General features: G+C 44.4%; 1 protein-coding gene across 15 annotated transcripts in view; it reads right to left on the bottom strand.

Annotated features, from left to right (window-relative positions):
• Nucleotides 1–21908, bottom strand: part of ADD1 (adducin 1) — a 125029-nt gene that overhangs the window by 52328 nt on the left and 50793 nt on the right. For all 15 annotated transcript variants that reach the window (XM_025214066.1, XM_025214065.1, XM_014524036.2 and 12 more), the window contains exon 2: nucleotides 1844–2056. In XM_025214066.1, the coding sequence (XP_025069851.1) occupies nucleotides 1844–2038 (195 nt within the window). In that variant the 5' untranslated portion in view covers nucleotides 2039–2056. The remainder of the gene's footprint in view (nucleotides 1–1843; nucleotides 2057–21908) is intronic.

Here is a 21908-nt window from a genome sequence, read left to right as displayed (position 1 = left end):
TCTTTCCCTTGTCTCTTTTTTAGCACTCTTCAGATGAAAGCCTTGTATACACCTTCCCATTTCTTCCTTACAGTCAAAGTGGAGGCAAAATTACTGGGCCTGTGCTGCTGCTTTTAAAAGTCTGTTCTTTGAAATTCCAGATTGCATGAGATTTGGGGCATCCGAAGGGCAATATGAATTTGGAAAATTCACTTTAGGTACCAGGGAAATTCCGGCATGCTTACAAGAAGCATTCCTGGAACAATAGGCAGGAGATGCAATCACCTTGAGAAGGCTCAAGGAGAAGGAGGGAGTACTAGTAACCATTAAGGCATCCAAGAACAGAGAAGAAAATAGCTACTCGTATCTAAGGCTGTGCCTACACTCTAGTTTTTATGGTTTGTTTGCAGTTTTTTTCCTTTTTCTGGCACAAGAAGTTTCCCACGACTGTTACTATTATTTCTATTCCTCATTTGGGAAGGAGACTGGTAAGACATGAAGTGGAAAGAAAAAGCTTAGGAGGCGGTGGAATGAATTAGAACAGTGGTGTTAGCAGGCAGATCAGTACAATACGGCTGCTGCCCATCTGAAAGGTGACAACCATAATTAAAACATCACAAATGTGCATCCCGATTCTTTTTAATAAAGACATTTCACAAAGGTTTTCTCTCTAAACCCACTCAGTAGTTATGCAATGACTAAACTGCAAAAAGAAAGGAATGCCATTTTAGCAAAGAACGTGCATTTCATCAAGGAGACATCTCTAAATACTACAAATTTTAAATCAATCACATTTTAGCCCATGGCTATCCTTTCAGAATAAGTCTATTGCATATGTGAAGTTATAAGGGAAAGGGAAAATTAAGCAGAAAAAATATTTCTGGCCTGGTTAAACAACAATTAAAGAGCTGCAGTAGTTATCAATTATCTGATGCAAACACTAATAAGAAAGGAGATATTTAAAATGGAAGAATGGAAATTCAAGCAGGAGTAAAGGATGAAATTATGAAGAAACTGAGGAAGACTTCCGTTTGGTCTTTAACCCAAGAGTGAGTGTGTGGCAATGGCCATGTAAAGATGCTCCTTTTTCCTGGGAGAATTGCTGTTCTCCCAGTAGAAACCATGAGCATACAGATGTTACAGCTCTTTCATCTGGAACAAAAATAGCAGTTCCGAGAGTTCCAAATGGCAGCTCAAACTCCAACCAGCAAGAAGTTATTCCTGGAACAAACTCTTCCACAAGAATGAGGCTGCTGTGCCTCCCAGAGATCAGGTGAAGAAGGCATGGGGGGCAGTTGCTCCCACATCTCCTGTAGACCAGGAGAGGACACGAGGAGCAGCTGCCCTGCACTAGCTCCTCACAAACCAAAAGTCCCTGGCAACAGGAGCTGAGCAGGAAGGAGTGCCATGAGCCCCCTGCCTGCTTCGTGCACCCAGCTGCTCCAGGCCCCGCAAGAAGGGGAAGACTGGAACAGCCAACACTTTCCCTAAATTGGAATCACTCTGGTCTTGGAAAGGCATAAGAAGCAGGGGAGAGGGGGCAGCTGCAGGCTGAATGCTTGTACAAGAGGGGATATTGTAAAGTTCCCTCTTCCTGAATCATTTTCAGTGGTGGAAATGAATGCCTGTATGCAGTCACTGTCTGAGCAAAGACCCATCACTTGCAACAATCAAGATTATACTGGATAACACACAAAAAATTATACTACAAAGAACACTTTTAAATGGACAGGGAGACAGACTAGATTATGAAAAAAAAGCCTTAGGCTTCTCAAATTTCTACAGAAGTGTGAAACACGTTGTGGTGTAATTTAAAGAATATAATCTCTCTCTCTCGCTAAAGATAGTCACTGCATTTTCTTACTGGGCTTTGCAGAATCATGGAGACTCTCTTCTTTTGTTCCATCATGTTGAAATCTTGACGAAGGTCAGGTGCCATATTCCTCTCTCGCAGGTACTCTGGGTTATTCTCATCAACTCGATCAAAATACCTCTCCTTATGAGGGGCTGTTGTTGGGGGTGGTGAAGTCACCACCGCTGCACCAGAATCACCATTCATAGCACAGTTTTAAGGGTCCTACAGAAAAATCAAATGAAAGGGAAATTATAAATAGCAATGCATGATTAAACAAGCCCTGAAACAGCAGTAAACATCCGTGTTCAGGTGTGCATTTGTTATGTTAAAGGAAAAAAGAACAAAATGATTCTGGACTGCACAGTGCACAAGTCACAGTTGTACAGTTAGATAGCAGACTGGGTAAATGCACATATTTAAAAGACACTTAAAATGTAATGGTTTATATTTAACAGTTTAAATGCAGTTTACTGAAGAACTGACAATTTACTGGAAAAATTCTTTCATACTATTGTCCCTCGAGAGTGTCTTGCTATTGTTAAACAGAAATTACTCATGAGGATTTCTTTTAGCAGCACGTGTTAGTATATTCCTGTTCCAACAGCAACAAACTATGAGATGACATATTTTAAAGTACAACATTTTACAAGCTAAAAAATGTTTCTTTTTTTCCCCATGTGGAAAAAGTACATACTCCAAAGTAAAATGAAACTCAGATTCAAGAGCCCAAAAGCATACTTTACTTAAAAATTAATAATTTTTAAATGGGTGCATGTCTGAATGGGGTAAAGTAGCTCTTCTTGGAGCTATATGATAACAGAAAATTGTTATTGTATAATTACGGCCTTTTATACAAACAATTACTAAAAATCAGAAGATGTTTTCAGAAGTACAGAGCTCCTATGAATCCTACTGAAGTTATTTAGTTACTGGAGCTCAGCATCTTTAAAGTCTCCAAAATGCCCTGGTCCGACTTCTTCAAGGCCAAAGTGAACACTGTATTTAATACAGCTTTATAAAAACTTGATTTAATTCATTTGAAACTCAAGAATCATTAAAACTATACTGCATATTCTTGCTAACACTGAAGAGTTAACATACCGCAAAACATTAATAACTCTCAAAAATAATTTAAGAAAATATATCCAAAAATACAAATGTGAAAATCTGGTATTTGCTTTTCACAGATCTACAGTTATTTTGGGCTTGTAACAGAAGCCTTCACTACAGCATTAGAGTGTTTTTGTGAAAAGCTGGTGCGGGGGGAGGGGGAGAATATCTTGAGATTTATCTAAGATTGTCCAGGGTAACACAATAATTGTAGGCATACTTGATAAAGCATGAAAGTTTAGCTGGTGCTGCTCACCCCACCCATTTCCTTTTACACCCAGCCTGCCACCTCAATATTACATAGGTTGCCTGTATATAACAACATCACAACCTTCATTCAAATCCTTTCTGAAAACACTCTGGTAGAGATTTCCTGAAAGCCAGTTAAATAAAATAAAACCAACTCTGAAGCATTCCCGAAACTGGACCCTCCAATACCTGATTGTCTAGCCTATAATGTTATTTGCACTGCATTGTCTATCAAGTCTAAATCTAGGCAGACAAGGTTCCTTGGGTGAATTTGATATCTTTTATTAGACCAACCCAAATGGTTGGAGAATAGTTATTAAGCAAGCTTTCGGGTTCAAAAACCCTTCATCAGCCTCAGGAAGCTGCAGCAGTTGGTGTGTCCAAATTCACCCAAGGAACCTTGTCTGCCTATATCCTTAGACCAACACGGCTACAACCTAAACCCCTGCAAGTCTAAATCTAAGCTTTTTGGAGAAGCAACGCAGGGTTTTCCTCCACCTATCTGTAAAACTGGACAAAGCAACTTTTTAAAGAAATCACTACATACTGTAGATTCCTCAGTTGCAAAGCAGATGTTTGATGAATAATAGCTCATATTCATCAGTAGAATGTCAGAATTATAATACAGTCACTCAATGATCTTCCAAGGTCCCTTCCAGCCCTAATGTCTATGAAATCTACGAAACATATTCGATGCTTGAACCCCCAACCCCCCTCCCCGATTTCAGGCAGAGATTCTGCTCCCCCGCAACCCCCCCCCCAACCAATAACAGGGTAACAGGCCCTACTATTATTTTCCCTAAAGAAAGGGAGAAAAAGGAGCAGAAAAACCTGCCCCTTTAATAGAAAGAGATGCAGGGAAGCACGGTGGAATAATTTAAAATATAAACATAATTTAAATCATCAAGCAGAAAACCTTAAGCAGAAGCCTTGGTATACACATTTATCTTTTCTATTTATTTTTCTTAAACAAATGTTGATAATCATGGAAACATGATGATAAACAGACTCTTCTTACTGAACTGAGCACTTCTTTTTCTGACTAGAATAATCAACTATAACTATGCATCTTTATCACACTGGTTATACACCTTAATATGAATTTATTTGAAATTCACTAAATGATATGTTTTCTTTGTCTCATTTTGTTCTGTTTAATATTTGTCTCAAATTCTATTTGGAATTTCATTAGAAAAGCGTAAAACAGAATTTTTGATTAGCTAAATAAAATTACCTTAAATAATAAAATCCCAAATTATTTCCCAAATTTGAGTGAACTAGTCAATAACTTGAATTACATGAACTGAATGAAGAAAAGATTTTCTTTACCCCTGCTGTCAAAAATTAGTTCCAGATGATTAATTAGTGATTCAGTGGTTTGAATTTCTTTAAAAAAATTCCAAGCAAATATGTATTGGTTCATATTTTTATTAATTTAAATAGATCATAATATAGGCATTAAGATTGGTGTGTCATAATTTTATGTAGCTTTTTAAGAATAATATAGTTACATTACAAAACTGACTGGAATAAAATAGATTATCCACCCTGAAGAAAGCAGGCCAAGAGCTGACATTACTTTGTGGGTTTCATTCTTGTTTTTTTTAAGAGGAGGTCTGATACCAAGAACCTTTATTTCTGACCCCTTTGCAGGAAGGGGTGTGTGCCAGGTACAGGGCACTCTGAAAACTAGTCTCCTTTATGAGGACAAGATGAAATGTAGCTGCTGTTTTCTCTCAAGAAGGAAGGGAGGGAGGGAGAAAAACTTGAAGTGCAATGATAAGCCACTCACATACATGCTTTAATCTGTGATCGCCCAAGAAAGAGGGCGTGAGCATCCTGTACAGCTTCAGTGCTGAAAACTGGAAGAGTCCCAATGGTACAGCAGAACTAACTGTACTTGGAGCCTGCAGAACTCACAGAATACGCCTGTGGCAGCTACAAGCAGCTTCTGCTGGCGCACTTGCTTCAGTGTTGTCGTAGGACTCTGACAGCAAAACTAAAACCTGGCAGGAAGATGATCTTTGAAGAGAGCTTTCAAATTACCTTTATACCAAGATCACTTTCATACACAAGCTGTGAAAAAAACCTAACTTTATGGCCTTGGAAATAGGAACCACTGAATGCTTTTGAACAGTAATCAGGATATGCTCCGTAATACACTTTATTGGACAAACTATACATTTGGGAGAGATATTAGATGTGCTTTCAGGAACTAAATGTCCTTCCTCCCTCAGGCGATCTGTATCTGAGCAAACTATATAGCACTATAGGAATCAAAGCAGATGAAATTTATCATGACAGTTTTTGGTCTCCAAATGAAAACCCATTTAAGGGGCAGGTACATGTAACAAAACAGAACCACCAGTCCTGCCAGTTACAGAAGCTTCTACTCAGTTATTGTTACTTCCTGTATTTTCAAGGAAAAAAACCCTTTTTCTTCATTCAGAGACTTTGAAAAAAAAAACTATCTTATTTGGGGACATGCTGCATGTCACAAAATACAGTATCTTCATTAATGATCTGGAGGATGGGATTGAGCATACATTTAAAAAATTTGCAGATGACACCAAGTTGGGCAGAGTTGCAGGCACTCTGGAAGGTATGATTATGACCTTGAAAAATTGGAGAAATTCTCTGAAATCAATCAAGTGAAATTCAGTAAGGACAAGGGCAAAGCCATGCACTTTGGATGGAACAATTACATGTACAAATACTGGCTCTGGAACTGACTGGCTAGGGTGCAATACTTCAGAAAAGGTACTGGACCTCACAGAACCTGACCACCCAAAACCACGCTGAGCTGTATTAACAGGAGTGTCACTTGCAAGTCAAGGGAGGGGATTCTTCTGCTTAAATTGGGCACTGGTAAGGCCCTCACACCCAGAGTACTTTGTCCACATTAGGGATGCATGCTTCAAAATGTAGACAAATTGGAAAAAATTCAATGCAGCAACAAAAATGATCAGAGGTCTAGGAAACAGGATTTAAAGCTAAATGGTTAAAAGAACAGGAATAATCTAGTCTAGGGAAGAGAAGACTGAAGAGGGACTTAATAACAGTCCTCAAATATTTAAAAGGTGGTTACATGAGGAATGGAGATAGAACAGTCTATGTGGCTGCAAGGGGCAAGTCTTAAATTCAAGCAAGGGAAATGTAGGTTGGATACTAGGCAGAACTCTCTCACTGAGGGAAGTTGAGCACTGGAACAGGCTGTGCAGAGAGGCTGTGCAATATCCAACCTTGGAAGTTCCTGAGAGCAGGTTAAAACATTTAACAAGGAGAGTTTAGCCCAGAAGTGGGCAAAATGTGGCCCGCAGACCAGGTGCGGCCCGCCAAGCCATTCTATCCGGCCCGCAGGGCCCCTAAAATCTTTAGAAAATTAGTATTTGTCTGCCCCTGGCTGCCTGTCATGCGGCCCTCAATGGCTTGCCAAAACTCAGTAAGCGGCCCTCTGCCCGAAATAATTGCCCACCCCTGGTTTAGCCCATCTTGAGCAGGGGGTTGGATAAGATTAGGGTCAGCGACCTATGGCCCATGGGCTGTATCCAGCCTGCAAAGAGACTGGATGTGGCCTGATGTATTAATGGTACACTAAGACTCAGTTGTCCAATCTGTTGTGCTTGCTGCAGCCATCCCTGGTCTGGCTGATGGCTGCTTACCATCACAGCCAAATCAGCCACTCAACTGCTGATCACCAGTTTTTCATGGCATGCTTTTTCAGCTGAGACTACATTAGGAGAGTAATAGAATGGCCCTCTGCATAGAGCAGGGACAACCAAAGAAGCTAGAAGGGTCACAAGCTGTGGCCCATGCTGGTAAAAGGTTGTCAGCTCCTAGACTAGATCTCCTGAGGTCCCTTCCAGCCCTACTTTTCTGTGATTTTTAACAATATTTTTCAATGTAAGAATCTCGCTTTTTAACTGGAGCAGTAGCATAATTCGCAAGATCCTAAAGTTCTTACCCAAGGCAGAAGTTAGCCAGCCCACATGATATGCAGTAGTGGCAGATGTACCAGAATAGGAAATGGTGTAAAGCAGGGCTGTCTAACTGGCAGCCCACGAGGGATTAACAAGCAGCCCACAGGCTCCCACATGGCTGTCACTCCCCTCATCACTCTTGCTGCTGCTCTCAGGCAGGGAAACATGGCCGGGGGGGACCCACACAGCAGCACCAGCAGGGTGCATTTGCAGGTACATGTGTACGCGTGCGTGTGTGTGGAATCACATGGGAGGGGGACAGGACTTTTACTGCTCATGGGGTAGGGGACTTGCCTCTGTGGCGACAGCAGGGGACAGGCAGGGGACTCCTGGCAGCAGGGGGAAGGACTGGAGGCTCATTCACCAAGTGGCAGCAGCAGGGACTGTGCACAGCATTTGGCCCAGACTGTACGTGCCCCTGGTCAGTCTAAAGTTGGACAGTCCTGGTGTAAAGGATGGTAGATGGAAATAATGAAGGAAAGGAAATGGTTTCAATTGCATGAAGGACTTTAAGCATTTAGGGCAAGATCCAAATTATCACCTATGCATGTAAATGACAATTTAGTTGCCTATGGTCCAGAAAGTGATTCATAAAGCCCTGCTTAACTCCTTTTATGTATAAGAGCCTAAATTTTCAGATTTCTGGTGCCCAGAAAGCATACTTGGGCATCTAAATTATGTTACTGCTCATGCTCAGAAGTGCAGCCATCTTGGTAGAGTTGAACAGATGTGTAGACTTCTAGACCTGTATCTTCCACCTAGGGTTTTTTGAGATTCATAAATTTGACAATCCTGTGTCCGGTAGAGCCTAATCTGATAGATGTAGACTATGCAGCTAAGCATTCCTAGCCACTTTCATTCAAAAGAATGGCCACCAGAGGAGGCAGCAGCTTTCCATTAAGTCTTCCATTAAGTAAAATACATGAACACAATGTTCAGAGCAGAGACTCTCAACTGAGGTACCACAAAATTCAGAAAAATTGCCTTCAGCTTGAAACCTTGAACCACTGGCCTGGACTTAAGTAGCCAAGTCATCTTTTTCATGTATGGGTGTCTAGCTTCCTGTTTTCTGTTAAGATGGTGAAGGTGGATATGGTGATTGTCACCCTTTTTATATCTTAATGGGTAGAGCAGGGGTAGGCACCCTCCAGTATGGGTGCTAGAGTGTGGCATGCAAAGGCATTTTGCTTGGCACACATGTTTTGGGATGGACAGAGGGAAAGGGCCAGGGTTGTGCTGCCACAACAAGGATTGGGCCCTTTGTGGCTCCCCCGCTATCCCCCCCTGGCACTCCAACATCTTACAAGTCGAGGTTGTGGGTGTTTTTGGCACCCTGCCAAACATTACTGACCCCTGGATTAGAGTATGTGTCAAGGAAAAGTGGGTCTGAACCCAGAGTCCTATATTTCCCACTTCCCAGTAGACAATAGGCCAGCTGGAATTGGGCTATCATTCACTCCACCTGTTGAAGCAGGAACACTATTAAGTCAAGAGTGCAAGATTCACAGTGGCCAGAAGGAGAGTAAGCAAAGGGGAACTTGACTAACCCAGTGATGAAGGCACTCTGCCCTGCTGCCTTTTTCCCCAGGACCCACACGGTGGCCACATGCCCCCTACCTGCGCAGTGGCAGTAGCAAATTGTGCCCCTGCTGCCAGGCAGGTTGGGGACACAGCACAGCTGGTGCACGGCTTCCAGGGCAAAGGCAGCATGGCAGAGAACCCCGAGTCCACAGCAAGCAGCCCACCTCCACCCTCACCCCATTTGGCTCTGCTCCTAAAAGCATCCTTGAGCTTAAAAATGGTGGCAACAACGCTTGAACTAAAGCTCAGTTGATGAGCTTTAGCTCTAGTGCTGCCACCACCATTTTTAAGCACCGGGACACTGATCCTCTGGATGAGTCACCTGCTGATCTGTCCCGCTCCCTGCCCTGGTGTCCCATTCACCGCCCTGGCTGGGCAGCTCCCCCAGCCCCAGCTCTTCCCCACTCCCTCCCTTATTGTGGGAGCCTCCATCTGCCCCCTCCCATTCCACTCCTTTCCCTCCACAGACTTACCGTCAGGGTGTTGCTCTGCATGCTACTGGGTTCTGCTCCTATAAATCAGTTATCGGATCACTATCAGCCAATATGCCTGGTGAATAATTGGCTATCGGTACTGGCCAAGAAAATCTCTATTGGTGCACCCGTAATTTTCAGTATACATTAAATAAAGATAGATGTAAAAATTATTTAAGTATCATTAAACAGTTGTACACAACTAGAGTTCTATGTTTATTCAGAAGCAAATAATTATTTTACTTATTTCCATAATTAGTTGAGATGATTTAACAAGTTTTGTTGGTCAACTTTCCCTGCCATTTAAGAATTAAAGACCACAAATTAAATTGCTTCAGCTTTAAACATTTATTTTATACCAGTCTTGTAAAAACAGTTATTACAGGAATTCCATCTCTTTACATACACAGAGAAGAAAAACAAAAGAAAGGACAACAGATTTATATCACTGAGGGGACTTTTTAACAAAATAAATGTTAAGAGTTGGTGTACAATAATACAGAAAGGTGAGACTATTTGACAGATCAAAGTCCAGGTAAAACCTTATTTCAGCAACTCTATTGAGTTTAGTTCGAAATGGGAACTAAACAACTCCAACAACTACTTTGTATCCAGAACAAATCTGAATTAGCCACAAAATAGTTTTTTAAAAAAATAAATGCACTAAAAAATTTAATTCAAAAAACGTACAGAAATGTAGCTTCCTATGTTCATATACTTATTTTAAGGTAGGAATGATCAAACCTGGAAACATAACGGTGCTCTGTTATTATTTTCCTTCATTTTAAATTATTTTCAAAATTAGCATGGTCAAAGTTGTTTTCAAAAGGATGTCTGTCTTTAATGTGAGGGAGGCTCCATTAAACACAAGATTGCTTTCTGCTCTGTTCTTTCTTTATAATGAAAACAAAGAAGTTGACTGATGACAGCCTGAAGAGGGAACATCAAAATGATTGTGCAGGGTCTTGCTAAAGTAATTCTGTTCCACAAATCTGACATCTAGGAACTACCGACTTTTTTAGATCCTGAAAGTGCTTATTGCTTTTTCACTAGCAAGAAAGAACAAGTTTATAGGAAAGACAACATTCAATTCAGACATAAAAGGTTGCCACTTAAAGGTCAGTTATAAGATTAATTCTAGAAGTCGTCTGTTACATGCTCCGTGTCCACATATGTAGATGTGGGTTGATTTCTAAAGTTCAGCTAATCTTGCCTCCCTTTAGTATATACTGTATTTATTTGCATACCGCACTCATTTTCCCCCCAGAAATTGTCTTCCATAGATTTCATAGGACATTTGGGCTGGAAGGGACCCCGGAGGATCATCAAATCCAGCCCCCTACCCCAGGGGCAGGAAATCAGCTAGGGTCAAAGGATCCCAGCAAGATAAGCATCCAAATGTGTCTTGAAGGCATTCAAAGTGGGTGCTTGAACCGCCTCTGGCAGCAGTCTATTCCAAACCCGGGGGGCTCAGACAGTACAGAAGTTCTTCCTTATGTCCAGCCTGAATCGGTTGCGGTGGAGTTTGTGACCGTTTGATCTCGTCATCCCTTGGGGCGCTCTGGTGAACAGATGCTCCCCCAGATCCTGATGAGCACCCCTGATAAACTGATAGGTGGCCACCAGATCACCCCTGGCCCTGCACGTTTCTAGGCTGGAGAGTCCCATGACTCTCAGCCTCTCATCATAAGGTCTGTTTTCCTGACCTCTGATCATGCGCGTGGCTCTCCTCTGCACTCTCAAGCTTCTCCACATCCTTTTTGAATTGTGGAACCCAAAACTGGACGCAGTACTCCAGCTGCGGCCCCACCAAGGTCGAGTACAACAGGAGAATGACGTCCCGGGATTTGCTTGAGAAGCATCTATAGATGCAAGCCAGCGTTTTGCTCGCCTTACTAGCCGCAGCATCACATTGAAGGCTCATGTTGATCTTGTGGTCAATCATGACCCCCAAATCCCTTTCATCTGTAGTGCTAACCAGCATAGCACTGCCGAACCTATAAGCATGCTGCAGGCTTTTCCTCCCAAGGTGGAGGACCTTGCATTTTTTGGTGTTGAACACCATCAGGTTCTCATCGGACCATTTCATGAGCCTGTCAAGAACTGCCTGGATCACCTGTGACGGCCAGAACCAGAGGGATTAATAAGCAATAAATATGTGCTTCTTAGAGGCATTTGGTTATTTTACCTAAACAGGTAATATTAGTTAATATAAAGCTTGTAAGTTTGTAAACCGCAAATGTAACTTGTCTGTCATAAGTTTAACCAAAACGATAAAATTAAGTGTTCGTGGAACTGACTGGGCCCCATAGGCAAAGCTGTAGATGCAAGATTAGCTGACCTAATGGTTTCCACTCCAGGTTCAGCTTTAATGATAAAAAACTGGATCCAACTGCCTGGCACACCCAACACGTTCCAGGAAAACACATCCCAAGAAAGCATATTCAAAGAAAACCTAACAGGGGTTGGGGCTTAGGCGCAGCAATGTCAATTTCAAACCTAAAGATGCTGCGTTGTAATTTGCCTATTGGATAAACCCGAGTCTAGGTAGTAACCTTTTATGATAATTTTTAACACCTTTCAATCCCATAGGGTAACAGCTATGGGGCAACATTGTTAGTGGCTCTAAAGCCAACAGATTAGCATAAGACTAGGTATAAAAAGCACGTGCATCAGGTGACCAGCAGGAAGGAGGGAACAGAATGGTCATTTCTGTTCCACACCTGGATCCCAGACTCCCGGTGTGAGTGAAAATCGGATCCTGATCAAGCCCAGTAATCCTTCAGACAGCGTCGATAGGGGATGCCTGACTTTGCTGGAATCACTTGACGCGTACCTTGCATTGAAGGACTATCGATAAGTTGCCAACCCATGTCTGTCTGTCTGTTGTTTTGAACAGCCTAGTGGTTAAGACCCTCGCAGTGCCCAATTGGCCTCCGACAGAATTGATCTATCTGTTGTTATTATCTGTTATTTACTATTAGCTCTTTAATACTGAATTATCTGCTTATCGCATTTATCTTTCTGTTAACTGTTGTGTGTGTGTAAGTTATAATATATTTGCTTTTACTTCACTCCCAACTTTGCGTCCTCGATCCGAAACTGAATCAAACAGCCCAGTTGGCCTGTGATAAAATTGATACTCACAGTGCCCAGCTGGACTGTGACAATCACCCTCCTATCCTCACATGTGGACGCTTTACCCCAGAGTTTGGTGTTGTTGGCAAACTTGGCCAGCCTGCTTCTGACACCAATGTCCACATCATTGGTGAAGATGTTAAACAGTATAGGCCCTAGGACAGAGCCTTGAGGGACCCCACTGGTGACCGCACACCAAGATGATTGGCTTCCGTCAACCACCACCCTCTGGGTCCTACCACGGAGCCAATTCCCCAGCCAGCGGATCGTGGTGAGGTTGAGTTAACTAACTGCAGTTAGCCAGTTTTGCCAAGAGGCACCTGATCATGGGATACCAGATTGAAGGCTTTTTTGAAGTCAAGATATACGACATCAATCTCTTCCCCCTTGTACAGGTGATAGGTCACCTGGTCATAAAAGGAAATGAGATTGGTCAAGCAAGACCTACCCGCAACAATCCCATGCTGGGTATCCCTCAGGATATTGCCGTCAGCTAGTCTGTTAAGGATGGCCTCTTTGATAATCTTTTCCAAGACCTTCCCCAGGATAGAGGTCAGGCTGATGGGCCTGTAGTTTGACAGATCTACTTTCCTCCCTTTCTTGTAGGCACAACATTGGCCTTCTTCCAATCTTCAGGCACTTCACCAGAGTGCCAGGAGTTCTCAAAGATCCGTGCCAGGAGCTGAGCTATGATGCTTGTCAGCTCCTTTAGTACCCTTGGGTGTAAACCATCAGGGCCGGCTGACTTGAGGGCGTCCAGCCTGTCAAGGTGTTCCTTCATGAGGTCAGCTTCAATGGAGGCCAAGAAATCTCCCTCACCCGGGCCTCCCTGACACACAGTGGGCAGGGGGGTCCCATGGGACTGGTGAAAAACTGATGCAAAGTACCCATTTAGCAAGTTTGCTTTTTCATGGGCATCGGTTGTCAGTTGTCCCACCTGGTTTATCAGGGTTCCAATGTTGCCCTTGCTTTTCCTTCAGCTCCTAACATCTAAACCACAAAATATCCAGAAACGTGAACTGTATAAAAGAATTTTCATTCCAAGCTGCTCAATATCCAAGACTTTGGAAAAAGAAAAGCATGCTGACCCTATGGACCAGGACTCAAACAGTAGATGGAAGGAACTTCAACAGATCAGAAAACAGTTCAAGAATATCTCCTTCTACCCTGATCCCAAGCACACATACCATACTAACATCCAGCTCTCCGATTCAAGGAAAACACTGTGTTTACTCAAATATACGATGACCCCAAATATAAGACAACCCCCGAATAATTAAGTTATATGGACAATTTATAAATTTCTTATAAATTTCCAGGTATACAATCTAGTTATTGGAGGTTTGCCTTGAATCTGTCCTCCTCCCACTGCTACAGCAGGGAAAATAAATCTGGGGAAATCAGGTAGCCCTCTTGCCTTCCTTCCTGCTCCTCCAAAACATCTTCCCCCTGCAGCTCCTTTCCCCCTCCCCTCTCATTTACTGTCACCTCCTGTTCTCCTTGAGCACATGGACGTGAAAAGCAAATTTAAAAAATCAGCCCTCAAAATAAACAGACCTGTAGCAATTTGCATATACTACAAATAGATTTAATTCATGCAGAAACGATGCATCATACCTTTTTTTGAAACTGATGCAAATTTTAGCACAGGTATTCCATAAACACACTTTTAAATAGCACTTTTGTCCTTATATATAGTGCAAACTTTCATTTATTTATTTTGCAAGCTACGCATGATATTAGCCCAAAGCCAAAAGACCTTATGATTAGGGATGTATACAAATTGTGAAGCCCGGAACCAAATTTCATGGGCTTGCTGTGGCCCCAGGCTCCAATTTCAAGGGCAGATCACACCTGCCCCTCCCATGTCTCCAATTGGCTAGTGGACACATAGGCTGCCACCACCCCACTGTCCCCTGATCCAGCGTCACCCCGCCCTGGCCTGCACAGGGGGAAAAATAGAACCCCCACCACCATTGTGGGAGTAGGGATGGGTCACCCTACTGCTCCCCACCCTCCCCTTCTCTGGCTCTGCTCTCTTCGGCCCAGCCCCACTCCCCTCACCATGGCTCGATCATGCTGTCCCCCCCACCCCCAGTCCCACATGGTGGGAGGCTGCAGCAGCCCTGCTGCCCCCCAGCCTGGCTTTGCTGCCCTAGGCCCTGTCCCCCACCCTTCATAGCACCCACCTACCATGGGATGGGCTAAGCTGGACCGGGCAGCTGCAGCTGCCAAGAAAAAAAAGCAGGGCTGGGACTGTCCCTGTCTGCCCAGGCTTCAGGGCTAAAAGGCTACAAGAGGGCAGCCCCCTCACTCAATCAGCAGCCAGGGATGGGGGAAAAGAAAAAACGTTTTTTTTGTTTGTTTTTTTTACACACACACAGCATTTTCGACAAAAATTGTTCAATTGCAATTTTGGTACATCCCTACTTATGTTTTACCATATAGTTCATTGGGCTGGGCCTCACCAGTCAAGAACATCTCAAGCCATGAAAACCACAACTCAGCATGACTCAGTATATGCATATACTCTAGATGCTCCCCAAAGGATCCATATGCTAATTAGCCTCCCCCACCCATGACCAGAACCAGGTGTTTTTGTCACAAGTCCTAGGATCCTCTACAAAATTATATGCAGGTAAGTGTGGGGCAGCCTGATCCAGCTTCATCTCATGGACAGCAGGGACACACTAATCATATATACCAGGCTGAGAGAGAGGGTGACAGAGGGATAATGGGTGAATTGTTTGGAGCCCCATTTTGTGATATTTGCCAGGCACTTAAGGTTGGTGAAGAACCAGAAATCATTAGAAATAGAAAAGAAAGGTGCACCTCAGTCATGGAAACAAAAAGGAAGCTGAAATAGTGGCTCACCATGATTTGAAAAAAAGAGTTGGTATTGAGAAGGCACTACCATACGTTTTATTTAGGTTGGCTGCTCTAAGTTAGCCCTGTGATAGTATAGTCATGCCCTGAAGAAAGACCACAGGGACCTGAACTGGCTGATAGCCCACTGAGCTCTCCCAGGAGAGCACAGAGAAGTAGAATGAGCTGCCCAATGGCAATCTACCAAGGTGCCACAGAAAAAAAATCAACCACCTCCTATGACTCACTCATACACCAAGGACATGTGGAAAAAGGTAAAGCAACTTTGCAAAGCAGTGACAGGGCTCAGACAGATGATGAGAGAGGGAGTCCTGTACGGGTACCTGACTAAACACCAGGAAGCCCAACAGCCTGCTTCAATCAGTGTGTGTCCTGTGTCAGGAGCACGCTGCGGGAGTCCAGGAACCTCCCGATGTACAGGCATGAACCTTAAGGTGGCAGACTATCAAAATGGTGTGAAGCAAACTCCAGATTTACTACTGGAAAATGGTGGGAAAAGACAGGAAGGATGCAGCCAATGCCACCTGGCAGAGGGACACTTGGCACAGGATCTTCAAAGACCTCCCTAGAGAGAGAATGGATAGTGACAGGAAAGAGGACAATGAGGCAACAGGATTTGAAACAGTGCAGCAGCAGTGGCAACAGCAGCAGATCCTCCAGTGACAGCAAATGAACTGAGAGCCTAAATGCTGTAATTGGGGTTAGGACAGAGGCAGTGCAATGACAGGAAAGGACTACAGACAGGGGTGTGGGTTTTGAATGTAGCAATTGAGGGCCCCATAGTGAGGAAAGGGAGTTGGGCAGGGCTTGGGGCACTACCCAGCTATGGTGGTGAGTGAGGTCTAGGTCCCAGGACAGGAATGTGTGGCCACAGGGCCCGGCTGGGGTGTGGGATACTGCGGCAGGCAGCTTGCCCAGGGGTGGGCAACGGGAGGGACTGGCTCCCCACCTTCACATGCAGTCCCAGGGGAAAAATGGGGAGCATGTGCCCCCCAGATTTGTGTGCAGGGCAGATGCGGGCTGACCTCCATAGCCCAGCAGGCAGGACCTGGCACAGCAGGGCAGTGAGGTTGGGAGGCTTGGTTCCACTGCTGGGAGACCCTGGAGACCTGGCAGCAGCAGAAGTGGCATTGTGGAGGCTCCTGACAGGAGGAAAGCAGGGCTGGGAGTCTTGCGTGTGCAGTGGGGAGCCGGCATCTACACTCCTCCCCCCCCACCCCATGGGCTCCACTCCAGTCATGCTGCCTGGGGTGGAGGGGGAGCTAGGCTCCATGCTCCACTTAAGCTGCAGCAACTGCTGCCTCCCACAGGCAGCAGCCAGGGCTCAGGGGCAGTTGGGGGGCTGGGAATGGTAGGAACTGCTCAGGAGTGCAGGGCACACGAGTCAGGAGTGAGGGGGGCATGTAGGTCAGGAGTGAGGGGCACCAGCAGGGCACTGGTACATCAGGGCTACTCAGTGCCACAATATAAAGGGGGGGGGGGGGGGGGAGAAGAGGAGATAGCCACAGCTGGACCCACAGCCTGGTGAGTGGAGGCAGCAGGGGAACCTGATTTTTCATTATAAAAAACCCCACAAAAATCAAATGCTAAAATTCATAGGTATTTAAAATTTATTTTATTATAGTGATTGAGGCACTGGTAGGCTTCAAAATTGCTTTATTGTTGTAAATATAATCAATAAAACATTGTGTTCAACTCATCTCTATACATATAGTGGCATCTCATTTTAATTGTGGAAAAACAGATTTTTAAAATCAGAAAATCTGGGATTGTTTTTTGTTTGTTTGTTTGTTAACAGAGCATTTGCAATTTTTAAACAGAGAAAACCAGGATCACCGCTGATCACAAGATGGCTAACATGCCACCCACCCCTGGGTTCCCACCTGGCCATCACTCCACAGCAGGGGTGGGCAAAATGTGGCCCGCGGGCCAGATACGGCCTACCAGGCCATTCTATCTGGTCTGCAGGGCCCCTAAAAAATTTAGAAAATTAATATCTCACTGCCCTGGGCTGCTTGTCATGCAGCCCTTGATGGCTTACCAGAACTCAGTAAGAGGCCTGTGGCAGAAGGCCACCTCTGTTTCTCCCCAAAAACTGCTCTGTGACAATTTGGTTAAGATGGGCCCTGCAGAGGGTACACACCTTACCCTCTCTCTTTAGGTAACCTGAGCTGGATACATTCCTGAGGGAGGGGGAAACCTGCTCCCTCTGCCTACATGACTGGCATCACATACCTGGGTGAGGGGCTTGGGCTCCCTGGGGAGCTAGGAACGGCCTGTCTGCCCAGCAACTAGTGATGCATTTCAAATTGGTTGGCTGACAGCCAACATGTGCTGGCCTCCATTGGACCAGGTAAATAAGGTCACAAGGGGTATAAGTTAAGGACAACCCAGGAGGAGGAAGCAGCAGCCATGACGAAGACTCAGGAAAGCTGGTCCATCTGAAACTTGCTCTCTCTCTCAAAACTCATGATCAAGGAACTGCCTGCCTCCAGAGGGACTCTGCACCTGCCTCTGGATGATACTTGTGAGTAAGCTACCTGAGATCTAACTAGATATATAGCTTGCAGTAACTTAGATGCGTGATCAAAGGCTACCCAGCCATGCCAGTTTGCTCTATGGGATTTCTCCAATGTTACGCTACCTTGTACCCTTTTGCAACCCTACCCCTTGTAACCAATAAAGTTCTCCTTTGTACCTAGTGTCGGAGACTTATTGGGTGTGGGTCTAGATTATGCCCTGGGGTCCCCATGGTTTGGCTGACTAAGGGAGACCACTACTTGTGCTTCCGACTGAGAGAAACACCCCCCAAGTGCTTGAAGCGAGTCAAGTACCCTTCAGGGCTACTAGGCCTGTGTTTTCCAGAGTGCACAGAGCCAGAATCAAGCCCAGCCCTGGGTGGTGGCAGTTTTTACCCCAGGCTAGCGGGTGTGCTCCAGGAAGGGGGTCAGCCAGACGTGAGGTGCCCCCAGGGAGGCACTCGGAGCCTGAAAGGTGGTTGGGTGCAGTGAGGTGATTAGCTCAACACAGGAGCACCCCCTACTGGCCTGCCACACAGCCCTCCGCCCAAAATAATTGCCTGCCCCTACTCCATAGGCTCTCCAGTTGCTCCTATTTGAGTTGCATGCATGGCAAAAAAGGGAGGTGGGCAGCGAGTACAGCAGCCAAAAGGAAGGATGGGTGCTGTGACACTAGACGACCTGCAGTGGACGGGGGGAGCTGCAGGCCATCCACGCAGTATGCAGTCCCTGGGTCTGGAAGTTGGATAGCTGACTAAAAGGAGAGGGTTTCAGTGCCCAAAGCTAGCACGACTTAGGAATCTCTATAACCACACCGATTTCCTTTTCTTTTTCCTTCCAGGGAAGCCCATTGGAAGAAACAGTAGGCACCTATACATGTGCAAAGCTGCTCCAACACTAACTGCTGCACAGCATGGTAATTACTGTACTCCAGCAGACTCCAGTATCACATGCATCAGCATCCCCACACTGAAAAACAGTGGCAGGGGCACTTTAACTAAAGCTTGTCAAACAAACTTTAAAGTGACCCCACAGCCATTTTTTAGTGCAGGGATGAGCTCCGGGTACTTTAATTAGAGTGGTTCTTGGAGCATGTCTATAAACACCTAGTGGTACTAAGTTTACTTTCTAATTAGACCGATTTACAAAAACTCTGCTTAAGGACAAACAAGATTAGCAGATGCCCTTCCCTGCTGCAATAACAGGCTGCAAAGGATTAGAGAACAAATGTCAAGAATGAAAAGAGAAAGAACACCACAAAAATGCAGCCTGCAGATACAGAAAGCTGAGACTAAGGCAGGTAGGGTGCAATTTGGTGATCACTTTTAGAAGCTGCAGAGACTTACACAGTTAGCTACTCAGCTCTTCCTGGCCTGGGCAGTTCCGGTGTCTGGTACATATTTACAAATATTTGGCCCAGCAGGGTAACTAGAGCTGGGAAACAAGGGGACAAGCCTCAAGTGCTATAGGAGGGGGACAGAAAGAAGGAGGGGTGCTAGAGTGACAGCAGGGGTTGAGTCTGGCACAGGCTTACACAGGGAACCGAAGGCAGGAGTCCCCTCATGAGCCTCATGCCCCTGATGCACAGCCAAAATCTACTGGGTTAAACCTCAGCCACAGCCAAATTGAGGCTTTATAGTGTAATTCCACATGCAATTTAGAGGCAGCTGTGATGTTAATATACCAACTGCTGACTGCACATATAAAAGGGTGAGTAAGAATGAGGCAAAGCTGACAAGGGGACTCCCCACCAGCTTTCTTCCCCACCCCTAACCCCCATCCTCCTTTGTGCACAGCTGGAGCCTCTGGACCCTGGTGAGACCCTGGTGTGGCAGGTAAGACTGCCTGTCCCTTTCTTTACCCCTGTTCTCCTGCAATCAGCAGAACCTTGATTACACATCCACCACCCCTGGCTCTGCCCGAGGCCTTGAAATAGCTAGCCTCTGGCTTATCCCCTTTGACTTTAGAGTAAATACTAGTAGAGCTTCAAGAAGTGTTTAAGGTTAATTTAGGCATTATCTTAGCCTTTTTTTTTTTAAATATACATTTCATCTTACCTGCAAGTACTTTTGATTCTTATCTTAAGCTACTTTTTCTATAGCTTTCGGACTGTCATCTTACTTAATTACTTGCCTTTCTGATGACAAGCTGTTTCCAATAGCTGTAGACAGCATAACAACAGCCTCTTAATCTTACCACCAAGCTAGTCACATTTAGCTCTAACCACCTTTCCTTTAATCACCTTATCTTTGGATATAAGCATAGTAAACAAATAAGTTACTGGGAGATAAATTAAGCTGTGAACTTCTAGTACATCAACAATCCCACAGTAACCACCTGTGTATCTGCTCCTGCGGGACAGTCACCTGGAGAGAGCTTAGCTCCCAGTGAAAGTACTTTATCCTAGAGCAGGGGTTCCCAAAACATGGTACGTGTACCCTTCAGGGTACGCAAGACATCTCTAAGGGATACGCGGGAGAAATTGTGTAATGGGAGATTTAATTTTTATTGTAATGATAACTGACATTTAAGGGGTTAAAATATAAAATGTATGCTGGTAGGCATGTATGGGTAGCTGGTAAATCTGGAAGGGGGTATGCAATAAGTAGTTTAGGAACTTCTGCAGTAGAGTAAGAGTGCGCGCCTAGGCAGTTCCTGAAGAGTAACTGATGTGCTAGAAGTTCACCTAGCTTGTTCATGTGCACATACCCTTTTTGTTGACCTTCTCTGCATCAGCTCCCATGTCTTATAGCAAGATCCCCAGGGAAAAGCACTCCAGATATAACTGCACTAACACTGCATGTAAACAGAGACTGAATTCTGGTAAATCTGGTGATACTGCCCTCTCACTGGTTGCAGTACTGACTTTTTATGATATTATCATTTGCTATCTGGCACCTTCCTCTTTGCCTTCACCTCCTTCTCAAGAGTTTCACTAAATGTCAAGCAAAGCCCAACTTGACTGTTTTGCATCTCACTAGACATTTCTTTTTGAATAGTTATATATGACTAAGCCGGGGTGGGTAAAATACGGCTGGGCAGGTCTTCATCTGGCACATGGCAGGTCCCTCGGTCCCACTTGGCCCAGGCACTGTCCAGCTGTGGCGTGTCCTACCACCCCATGGGCACGCAGTGGGGCTGGGGCAGCTCTGCGGCTGGACTGCCTTTCTAAGCAGCTCAGGTAGTGGCAGCCCCTTCCAGCTGCCGCCGCCACTGGTCCCAGAAAGTTTAACTTCAGAAAGTTTGACCTTGCAACCTTACTGTTCTTGTTCTTTTCATATAAGTTTTTGGATAATATAGTACTATAAGATTATTTTTATAGCTCAGTGATTTATGTACTTGTGCTTTTTATTCTAATCTTTAAGACAAACATTTAAATCGTTCACCTATCTTTGAAAAATGAGCAAAACTGCATAGTGCAGAAACAGGTTATTTCTGATCCCCTTCAAAGTTTCCATCATTTTCAAGAGACATGCTTGCTTCACAATATGAACATTTTGGCAGTGCTGTACTTTGTTTTTTTCTTGCCATCACAAATGATTCAGGCTGAACTTCAGAAAGAAAAGGCTGGCAGAGTCTTAGGAAGCCGAAGAGCTAATAAAGCAAGTTCATGACTGGACTCTTTAGCAGGCAGAGTAAGTATTCCACATCCTGAACAATCATTTTCTTCTTAGCCAAATAGTCCTAGCTGACAAATCTCTTACGTTTCCCCTCTTTTTGTCTTCAACAGGAAGAGATTATTTCATAAACGAGAACATTTTCAGTTGTGCTCAAAGTCTCAATAAAACTGGTTTCTTTTCACAAAACAAAAATGCTCACTTAAAACTGGCCCTAAAATACAAAAAGCATTGTGCTTGTTCCTGATGGAAGTGCTGTGGGTTTCATACAGAGTTCTTTAATGGTTTACATCAGTCCTCATTAAAAATGTTTAACTTGGCACTGAGGTGTTTTATATATTGGAATATCATGCTCTAGCATCAGTAGATCAAGAAAGACTAGCCATGTTTTGAATAGTATTGTTTCTCTCAAACAGAAGTGTTCAGACAACAGATAAGGAAAAGGAAAAAAAGAAAGAAAGAAAACTCAAGGTGGGCACATAAAACTGCTTTCACAAAGATTCACTTTAGCTACAGCATGC

This window comes from Alligator sinensis, unplaced genomic scaffold (genome assembly GCF_000455745.1).
Source record: "Alligator sinensis unplaced genomic scaffold, ASM45574v1 scaffold1094_1, whole genome shotgun sequence".
In the NCBI taxonomy this organism is placed as follows: Eukaryota; Metazoa; Chordata; order Crocodylia; family Alligatoridae; genus Alligator; species Alligator sinensis.
The sequence above is the reverse complement of the archived record's forward strand: the minus strand, read 5'-3'. Positions and strand labels throughout refer to the sequence as shown.